This window comes from Austrofundulus limnaeus, unplaced genomic scaffold (genome assembly GCF_001266775.1).
Source record: "Austrofundulus limnaeus strain Quisiro unplaced genomic scaffold, Austrofundulus_limnaeus-1.0 Scaffold178, whole genome shotgun sequence".
NCBI classification, from domain to species: Eukaryota; Metazoa; Chordata; class Actinopteri; order Cyprinodontiformes; family Rivulidae; genus Austrofundulus; species Austrofundulus limnaeus.
In genome coordinates, this window is record NW_013952580.1 from 144,947 (window position 1) to 155,461 (window position 10,515).

The following is a 10,515-nucleotide window of genomic DNA, read 5'->3' on the forward strand; positions in this document are numbered from 1 at the left end:
GGATGGATGGATGGATGGATGGATGGATGGATGGATGGATGGATGGATGGATGGATGGATGGATGGATGGATGGATGGATGTTGATTAAAAGTGTGAAGTATTAATAGTGATCTCAATAAGAGTGACTAGGGATTTCTACAAAAAGTAGCTGTCCAAATCGTCCCAATAATCATTGTCTTTGTATGTGACTGTTTGTAAATCTACAAAAAAAGGATTTCCGTATTTACATTGCTTTTGCCATGTCAACATTTCAATATAATTTGATTTGAGCAGCAGTTTCTTTGCCTTACCTGGCCTCTGTTGGTCTTTCCGCCTGCAGATAAGCAGCGAGAAGCGACCCTCGGCAGAAATGATGAAGCCCAAACCCAAACCTCAAAAAAAGAAAAAGAAGAAGGACCCCAATGAGCCACAGAAGCCCGTGTCAGCGTACGCGCTCTTCTTCAGAGACACCCAAGCAGCCATCAAGGGCCAAAACCCCAATGCCACCTTTGGGGAYGTCTCCAAGATTGTGGCGTCCATGTGGGACAGCCTTGGCGAGGAACAGAAGCAGGTAAAAAAAAAAGAAAAGCTGAAAGCTAAAACCAGTAAAACAGTTTCTAAAACAACCAGAATAAATGATCACCTTTTATGTGCAGTGTTCTTATCTAAACTTTAAACATGTTAAAACACTTTTTTWTGTGAGCATTAATTGCCTGCTGTGCAGTCATTGTGAAATTTTAAGGATTAACAAATGTGTGCTAAGTGCTAATKGAAAATTGTGCCACATGGGCTCTGGGTAGATCCTTGCAAAATGTAGAAGTAGAAAAATAGAGTATTGTAGTAGCAGTATGATCAAAATATTACATGATGTCAGGTTACAGCGACAAGTTTTAGTTAAGTCACTAAGTTAACAGCATTTAACGTTTTTAATTTTTTACAAAAATCATTTAAAAAATTGGTTTCATGGTCACAAACTTCCAGCTGATGTGTACTTCAAATTGTAGAGAATACATTTTCTGCATAAAACAATGAGACATCTGTGCTACTATAGATCTAATGTCTCACTTACAACAATGTTTAGATTCTGGATGTATTTGTCGATCTGTGCAGAGCTGAGTCTCATTTAATAAYGATCTGTATCCATATGGAAAAGTCCATATAAAACAAAATATTTATGTGATTTGTAAAATGAGCTCTTGTAAAACAGTTTTATATGACTTTATATTGTGTGTGATGAGAACAAGCCTTAGTGAATACCTGAAAATTGGCACATATACTATACTTGTAAACATTTTTAAACATTTTACATTCTTCATCTGTTGTCCATGTTTCATCACACTTTCTTTTTTCATTTTAAGAATAATGTCCTTTAATTGACATAAACCTGTGCACACKCAAACATTTTGGCCCCCACCAATAGATGGCATGGGTGGGTGCTTCGACAGCCTTTTGTTGTCATTATCTTTTGTGTAATTACCAGAACATTGCTGTGAGTTACAGCTCACCTTAATGAGCTCTTCTCTTTCTAAAGATAATCCATCCGTTTATCCCCACTCCCCCGGCTCTCATTAAAATGATTTTCTTTCTAAATTTAATTCAACCAAAGGGATGGGAGAGAGCGAGTGGGGGAGTACTCTGTGCAACAATAAAACAGTCTGAGACYAACAAAGTAGGACATTTTACAAGCAAGCAATGGTCAATGTGGGAAAAGCGTAAACATGTCTTGGGAGATTTCAGCAGACACTGAGCGAGCGCTGGTTAAATATGCTTGTAAGCCATGTGCTAATACACCTCTGCAAAAGCAACATTTGGAAATTAAGCACAACATTTGCTGCTGCTTTACTTACTGCTAAAAATCACAATGCAAAAGTGTCTTTAGCGGTTTTTAACAGCACTGCAATGCCCATGAAAACTAAAAACTTATAGTATTAACAAAGTAAAAGGTCTGAGCCCGAGCCATTTCCTTTTCCCACCCTGCCTTACATAGCTTGCTACCATGCATCTTCATTTGCCCTCTGACAAGCTGGGATGCGTGAACTTCTCCTTTCTCTTTATTTATACTTCTTGCCTGCTATTTTGATCCTGCCTAGAATACACAATTAGTGATCCCCGTCCGCTACTGTCTCATCCTTGGTTTTAGCTGAAGGGCATCTTATTCGAACAGGAGGAAAAGTCTATTCTTTTTGTTGCTGCAGGATTTAATGTCATCTCCTGTTTGGTGATAATAATTTTAAAACAAAATGCTAATAATGACAAAGATGTGCAGTAGGAGGTCGTAGTTTCATGGGTGTTTCAGCTCCACTAAATATTTTTCAGTTAAATAAATGTATTGTTTTGGAATCAGCAAAGGTGGTCAAATTATTATGACCATTGACCAAAGATGAAAATGAAGCAAAACATGTTTTTGCACATGTCTGTTTGTGTGTGTGTTTGTTTATCTGAACCAGTTACAAAATGTTTCATAAATCACCAAATAAATTTTAATGAAAGTGTCAGAAAGTTATTATTTGCTGAGCGTTTACAATTTTCGGAGTCAACACAATGTGGCCACCACAGCGAATCAACCTTGGACTTCACAAAAATGATTTTAACTCAGCCATTTTTTAACAAATATTGCAGTTAAATTTGGTGTGATGATAGATGACAGTCATTCACAACTCATACTCCAACAGTTCATGCAAGACTACTAAAGATATTTCAATATACTGTAGCATGAGTGACCAAAATGGTGACAACTCCATCATTTCTCAATATAAAGTGATCTTAGTTTATAATTCTGGAATGAAAAATGGAAGGCATTATGCATTCTATAAGTGAGGCTAAGCATTTAAATATTTCCCCATCTTGGTTTTTGCATATTCAACAACATAAATATGTTACAAACAAACAGTACAAACACTAATTTCTTGAATATGCCTTATTGAGCAAGTAAACTCCATTCTTATAATAAAGTCTTGTAGTTCCAGAAGTAAAAGTAAAATTACATGAACAGAAAATTACCTAAAATAACTTTCACTGATGAGAAAAGTCATAAAACTGTTAACAAATATTGAGAAAGTAAAAGTAAAAGTACTTTTACACACTCTCTAAGAAATAAACTGTTGATTTTACTGAATCGAACTGGTTCCACTAAGCCAGAGGAAATTGTGCAAYATATTTATATTTGCTCAATTTACTAAATGAGGCTTAATGGAGCCAGTTGACGTGACTTTTTTGAGTAAATTCAACACTTCATTTTTTAGAGTGCACAATTATCTTCTTTCTTGATGAGTTCGAACATGTTTAATTTTGAAATGAGTAACTAGGTGTTACATTTTTATTTTAATTTTYAAACTTTATTCATTTCTTAAAAAACAAAGGTAATTCTATGTACAGTAAAAAAGAAAATACAAATAAAAAAATGAAATGAAAGGTGGCAGAGAGAAGAAAAAATTTAAAGTAAAGAAGCAAAAGTATCATTTTTAGCTAACAAAATAAAAGTAAAAGTAGCTATTTCAAAAAATAATTTGGTAAAGTTACAAATCCTCAAAAAAACTACTTAAGTATTGTAACAAAGTAAATACTTAGTTACTATAAACCTCTGTGTAGTTCCTTGAAAGCACCACATACAAAGTTTCATTCATTTCCAGCAATAAAACTAAAAGCAAGCACAAGCAAAACTCATAGAAGATGSGATGCTAATATGCCAAATAACAACAACCATTTTGGTTTAGCATGGACATCAGTATACTGGAAATGTTATTGTGCTGCTGAAGAGGGCACAAGAAACAAGAAAGTTCCAGTTCATTTCTTTAGGTGGATTGGAAAGGAAATGATGTGTTGCTACAATAGAGGGAGACACATTGAGATGAGGGGAGTATTAGTGTCATGATGAGGAAATAGAGGTGTTCTGTACCATTGGCTCTGATGGAAAGGGAACCATTACAGACATGTTTGTGTGCAGCATGTGCCTTGGAGAGCTAAGAAAGCTTGTGTGTGCATGTGTGTGTGTGTGYGCASTGAGACCTGTGTGTCTGCACATTTATGACCACGTCAACCTCCTCTCCCATCTAAAGTCTCTTGTTTTGATTGTTGTTGTTGTTGTTTTCCTTCACAGGCATACAAGAGGAAAACCGAGGCAGCCAAGAAAGAGTACCTAAAAGCATTGGCCGCGTACCGAGCCAGTCTGGTTTCCAAGGTAACACTCGTGACACACAGACCCCGGCTAACAGTCGTGATGGATTGGATGGAAAATCCTTGCTAATGGGCTGGGTTGGGGTGGGGTAGGGTAGGGGGGTTGGGGGATTCTCCCTTGGATGAGACTGTGGTGGGTGCTGAAGAGGGTTTTTTTGTTGTTGTTTTTTGGAGGGGGGGGGGGTCTTATGCAAAAAGAGAAGAATATATTTGTAACAATACTTGATTTCCATAGAATGCAAATGGGGTTTGCCAATAGTGACACATGGTGGTACAGTAGGGGGATGGGGTCACTCARTGAGAACATGTAGAAAATAATTATTCTTTCAGTTGCCTTAAAGGGGATAGTTCAGTTCTTTTGAAATGGGATTCTGTGGTAATGTGATGAACAATTAATTCCCCTCCGAATTACTTTAGTTTAAAGAAATAACAATTAGTTCAGACCAGATTGACAATTGTAAAGCTAGTTTAAGAAGAACCAAGACCAAAGTAGATAGTTTCTATTTTAACTGTAGTTTAAAAGTTAGTAAAGGTTGATTAAAAAAATCAGTCACATTAGGCACTCTGTATATTACTGCTGGAAATGCCTTAATGGAAGTGCTACACTTAGCTGCTACTGCTCTTTAAGCTGAAAATAATAAAAAAAAATAAATAAATAAATAAAAGTAAGGTGGATAAATGTTGATTTTCAGTGAAAACACACAGTAAATTCTGTGTTAAACGACCGCTGAAATTTGTTGACACAGCTAAAACTGATTGCTATGATTAGCAAAACACTAGGTAAAAGCTAAAATTAGCATAACAGTAGTTAAAAATAAAACCATTAAAACAGTAGCTAAAGCTACATTTTTCACAAAGGCCAGAATAGGAAAACAGTGACTAAAAGTTAAAATTTGCAAAATAGTACCTTAAAGCTAATAAACATTTTAATATTTTTTGGGGTTTATAAAGTTAGATACCAAAAATCACGGCATCCATTTCATAAATGATTTAAACTTTTTTTTTGATACATGAAAGGGTAAAATTGCCTAAAATGTGTTTGTGTAGTCAGACATCCAAAAATGCACAAAAGAAAATACAAACAGGAAAACAGTTTAGCATTCACACTAGCATGGAATATAAAACTGGCAGTGGTGTAAAGGTTTATTAAATTCTGTTCATAAGAGCCAATATAACATTTCTGAGGTTGAAATTGTTATAAGTAGCAACAATCCACTTTGATCATGGCTAAGCTCCAGTTAGATGTTACATCATCAATCCAGTCAGAATTAATCTCCTTCGATAAAGTTCAAATTCCATCACTAACAGGTAAGATACTATTTGTTCACAACCATTTTACAGAACCCCACTAAAGATCTGAACTATCTCTTTAGGTGAATTTGTTAAAAATTGTGAGTAGAAAATAAAAACCCTAAACTCACGTTTTGTTATGTTGCGTTATCATTGATTTCCTTCATTCACCATCTATAGGAAATACGTCACAAAACAACACAGGAAATCATTGGATTGCTTCTGTTTCCACCTCTGACACTTGACTGCTAATTCAGATCTATGACACACATTTTGCCCAGTGAATGATGGTGCCTGGTGTGCACAAGCACTGTAGCACTAGAGACAGAAAAAGAAAGGCAAGGAAGAAGGCTGAGGATTGCATTGTTTAGTGCCGACTTGTATTAACAGCAYGCAATATAGTGTTGGGAAGATTCCTTTTGTCATTCCATTTGTTCTGCAGGCAAACAGTCTCATTTCTCTGCCTAAGGTCCAGCATATTTGTATGTGTGCATGTATGTAGGTGTGTGTGCCTGCACCACTGYGTGTGTGTGCTCCTCTCCTTTTCCCATCTATCTGTCAAGGTGTCTATTGATCATTACCTCGGCCCCGGCTCTATTCATACAAATGGGCTCCATTACCTTCTAATCAACACTGATGGCTGGAGATGAGCAATCTGACAGCTCATCACAGAGGCCTGGAGAGAACRGAGGTGGGAGCGGGGCGTGGGGGGTGTCGCACCTGCTCGCTGTCCTGACAACAGAAAGGTCAAGGTTGTAGGATTTTGGTAGAGTTTGGTGTTTTCCTATCCAGCAAAGCGGCTGATTTCAAGCTCTAACCTGTTTCGCCATCTGCCAGTGTCTCTACATGAACATGTAAAGTGCTGCTAAATCACTAGTGAAAGCTGTCAGGACATAAAGAGCTTAAAGGTAAAAACAATAATTCTGCACTGGAGCACTAAGATCACTGCGGGCTTCACTCTAGTTTTAGTCTTTTGTTGTACTCATTGTGATTATTGATCATCATTTCACTCACCATCCTGCATGGTAGACTATAGCAGACAAAAAACTGTCAATAATTTCATCTGTCTGTGGAAAGACTCTAAAAAGAAAAAAAATCTCTTGTCTTATTGATTGATTGACTTCTTTTTTGTTAAATAACACCAACCCCCTCTTACAATAAATATTGTAGAAAAGTGAGGATACGCCTTGTTTTTGTCAATTCTCTCATCTCAGTATTAGCCAAAACACTTTTTTTATCTAATCACACTAAAACAATCATCTACCAATGATATGTTTTCGCTATCTGAACAGCGTTAACTCTAAACACCACAGAACATATTGAAAAGTCATGCCAGAGTATTCACACCAACCCTGTTTAGTCCACTTGAATCACTTTTGCTAGAAAGTCTGGTTCGTTTAAGGAGTTGTGAACATGTAATTGAACTCTGATGCGGACCAAAAAGGYAAACTCTGGTCCACCTAAAAACRTAGGTCTCAGTTCGGTTGAAGTGRACTCTGGTGCAGTAATGCTTGTGTGAACGCCAAGCGGGCCGGAGACCGCTCCAAAAGCAGGAAGTAGCTCAGGACATTCTGAGTAATAATAGTAATAAAGTTACYCAAATACCTCGCTCGACGTCTGTAAAAGGGCGGACATCACTGCTTTGAAGTTGGATGCGCTCCTACTCGGTGCACGCCGCCTCATGTGGAGCCGTTTCAGCCGCGCTGTGTGAAAAACAACATCCTCCACGGTTCTTCGGCTCATGCTGAGCCCTTTGTTTTTTTTGAGTGTTTGTTCGGCACAACCGCTAAAATCTGACGTCACTCYGTGTTTGTTTGCATTTTGTGAAGAAGGAAGTTGCGCTAAGTGTCKTCTTCAGAGGTTTTCATGTTCATCCTTCATTGGTTCTTGTTGCAGCGCCCCCACAGGCGAGGCGGGGAACAGGTTGTTCACAGGGTTTGGTTTGTTTGACAAAGTGCAGTGTGAGAGTGAACCACACCAGCTCGAAATGTAAACAAATGTTGCAATTTTGGTCCCAAATYGAACCGAGTCTACCAGACTACCTGGTGTGGATACAGCCTTATACTAAGGTCATTTATTGATGAGAAGTAACAGAATAAAGGTAATTTTGGTAAAGCCTGTGTTGGCAGCACTGGTTGTGTCCRATCAGTTTGGCATTGGGGGAGTTTAGGAGCAAAACGAATCATTTCGGCTGAGTTTTTGTTTTGAGACCTGAGTTTTGGCTTCTGCTTTTAGCAAAAGATGTTACTATGGAGGATAGACTCAACTGAGAGTTCGACTTTTGCAGTTTTTATTTGTCTTTGCAAAGTGAAGCCAATTTAAAAGCGTATTTTTGTGTAATAAAAATCAAACAAATTAACTCGGCTTGTTTAATAACCTGCTCTTCTAAAATCATCTTCACAAATATGTGTAACCAAGCTTTTCAGCAAAAGTTGTAAAGGAAAATAACTCATTTCAGACGTTTTATTTTGTGGCAGATTACTGCGTTTTCAAAATAATTGATTAAAACTTTGCTGAATAATAAAAGATAAAAACAGCAAATTGTCCTCTGGATTGAAGTTCATTTCTTTCATGTGCTGATTAAAACTGTGTATTTTATTTTTATTTTTTTTAACTCCACAGACATACAGTGACCCTGAACCAAAAAGTGCCCAGCAGACCAGCCAGCCCTCCCACCTGCTGCCCCCCAAACAGTCCCTGTACAGCGTGCCCCCTCAGCCTTCTTCACCTTACCTGGGCCCACCGGGCTCCTTCCCTCTTTCGGAGCTCCAGAGCTACGGCGGACCACCCCGCCACACCCTGGCCCCGGCCCTCGGCCAGTCCCAGATGCTCCCGCCCAGCATGAGTGCCTCTCCTCCAGCACCCTTCCAGATCAGCCCACCTCTGCACCCGCACGCTCAGCTCTCCCTGCACCAGAGCTCCCTGCTCAACCAGCCAATCCGCATGCAGCAGTCGCAGCCAATCATCTCACACCAAATGGGGCTCCAGGCGTCTCTGAACTCCCCTCCGCTCGGCCAACAGGTTGGTGCGAAAACGGGTGACATGATGAATTACCGCACGAGCTTAAATTTCTCCCATGTATTGAATTTGTGACAAAAACACAACAATCGCCTGTAATTACTTAACGGTAGTCTGACACGAACATATTTATGACACCTAAAAGCAATAGGAGCGTGCTGTGAGCCAACTGTACTGGTATAAATCACAAAATGTTGTTCATTTAGTMGCAAAATGTATTTTCTTTCTGTTCTTTACTGTGTGAAATCTTTATTCGAGCAGCAGGGTTTCATGTTAGAGAAGAAGTGTGATTTTTAGCGGGCCGTCGATACAGCCCAGTGTCGTCAGTTAGCTTCAAGCCGTGTCATAGCTCAGCACACAGTGAAGGCTGACCATCACAAAGCAAAGCTAACTGTAACCTGTCTGTTTCTTCTACAGGGATTCTCCCATCTTCAGGCTGACTACCAGAACAGCGTTGGGGGCTCGCAGTCTCCAGGGGCGCCCAATCCAGTGCACGGACAGAACCCCGACTGGGACGGCGAGTACTGCAACAGAGACTGTGGACCCAACCACTGCGGGTAAGCTCATAACGCCATTCGCCTTGAACTACCTCTTTTTTTTTTTCTCTTTTCTGTAAAAAAGAAAATGCTCTGACCCTTTTTAGTGCCGCTCAGAATGTTTGGTTGTTGAGAATACTGAGTAGTTGTGTCACGGTTAATCGTTTTCCAAGCGAGTTACTCTAAAGCACTTCTCTTCACACTCTGAGACTCAGACAGTATTAATCATAAAGAGCAATTTACCTGCTAAAGCAATGTATCTTCTTGAAAATGAAATGAGTAATGCAGCACAAGAACAAAGCTATTACAGCGCTCGGGGTGAGAAAAAAAAAAGTGTCGACATCCAATTAAGTTTCCCCGTGTTTCGCTCTTTACACATCACTTTACTGAATATTATTAAAGGCATTCAGACGAGCACCAGAAGGATGTTTGGTCTCCCGCCTGAAACTGGGCTCAGAGAGGCAGCTGAGCGAGATGTTATGTGTCTCCTGGATTTGAAGCTGATTCATCTGTATGCCAAATGGGATCATGCCTGGGTCAAATCGTGTTTGACGCTCTGAAGATGATTGAGTCTTTGCTTTAAACCTTCACTCCGTGTGTCAGATCGTCTTAGTTTGGACTTTTGGAAGGTGCTGGATTATTTCCAGTTTGTCAGTAAAGGTAACTGCGGAAAGAAAGAAAAAAAAAGAAGAAAAACAACTTCAAATCTGACATTTCAAATACCAACTGATCTGCTAAATTTGAACTCGTGCCTATTGATCTTGGTTGTTTGTTGACAGCTTTTGTTTTGCTTAAACCAAGTTTTCATTAAAAAATGATTTTCCTGGTAGAATATACTGTCACTGTATTTGCATTTGTCCGTGGATCGTGTTAAATATTAATATACTACTTGTGTTTTTTGTTTGTTTGTTTGTTTTTTTCCAGCAGTGGGATGGGAGCTCGGGACAAGCCTCTCTACCTCACTTGAAGTTAAACGACCTCCACATGTCAAACTCCAGAAAGCTTTCTAACATAACAACAGCATCGTCGATGTATCTGCTTTCACACCGTTTTGTTTTCTATCTTTTTTTTAATGGATTTTGAAAATCCCAAAGACTGCTACAGTAACTTCACCTTTTTGCCAAGCACTTAAATCGGCCACAAGCCTGAGGCACTTCCTTTACATTCTTTTTTTTTTTTTCCCCTTCTCCTCCTTGTCAGTGAAGAGTTTTCTGAGCTGGCAGTGAGCTTTAAGCTCATGCCGACATACTGGAAATATAAGGACCAAAAAAAAAATGTCTTCTCACATTGTTTCCTTTTTTTTTTTTTTTTTCAAAAAGAAGATTTCTTTCCTCTTCACTCCATCACTCTGTGTTTGCCATGAACTGCCCTTATTAGGGAGATGAAATGCTCAAAGCATAAAGGTTTAAGTAGGGGAATCTAAGAACTGAATATAATCACCAGATCCAGGGTGGATGGGCATCAGGACGATCTAAAACCCCCCGGCTGAGTGAAAGCAAAGCAACATTTTGATAAAAG

The 10,515-nt window shown here is 39.0% G+C and overlaps 1 protein-coding gene and 1 long non-coding RNA gene across 2 annotated transcripts in view; one reads left to right on the forward strand and one right to left on the reverse strand.

Moving 5' to 3' along the window:
- LOC106524164 (uncharacterized) overlaps nt 1-8,059 on the reverse strand; it is a 122,988-nt gene extending 114,929 nt beyond the window's left edge. The window contains exon 1 of the long non-coding RNA XR_001310978.1: nt 7,049-8,059. This is a non-coding gene — a long non-coding RNA (uncharacterized LOC106524164). The remainder of the gene's footprint in view (nt 1-7,048) is intronic.
- Nucleotides 1-10,303, forward strand: part of LOC106524163 (thymocyte selection-associated high mobility group box protein TOX) — a gene marked incomplete at its 5' end in the record, with an annotated part of 59,856 nt that extends 49,553 nt beyond the window's left edge. The window contains 5 exon segments of the mRNA XM_014017856.1: nt 321-551; nt 4,077-4,157; nt 8,066-8,464; nt 8,879-9,018; nt 9,922-10,303. Of these exon segments, the coding sequence (XP_013873310.1) occupies nt 321-551; nt 4,077-4,157; nt 8,066-8,464; nt 8,879-9,018; nt 9,922-9,964 (894 nt within the window).
- Between the last annotated feature and the right edge of the window lie 212 nt (nt 10,304-10,515).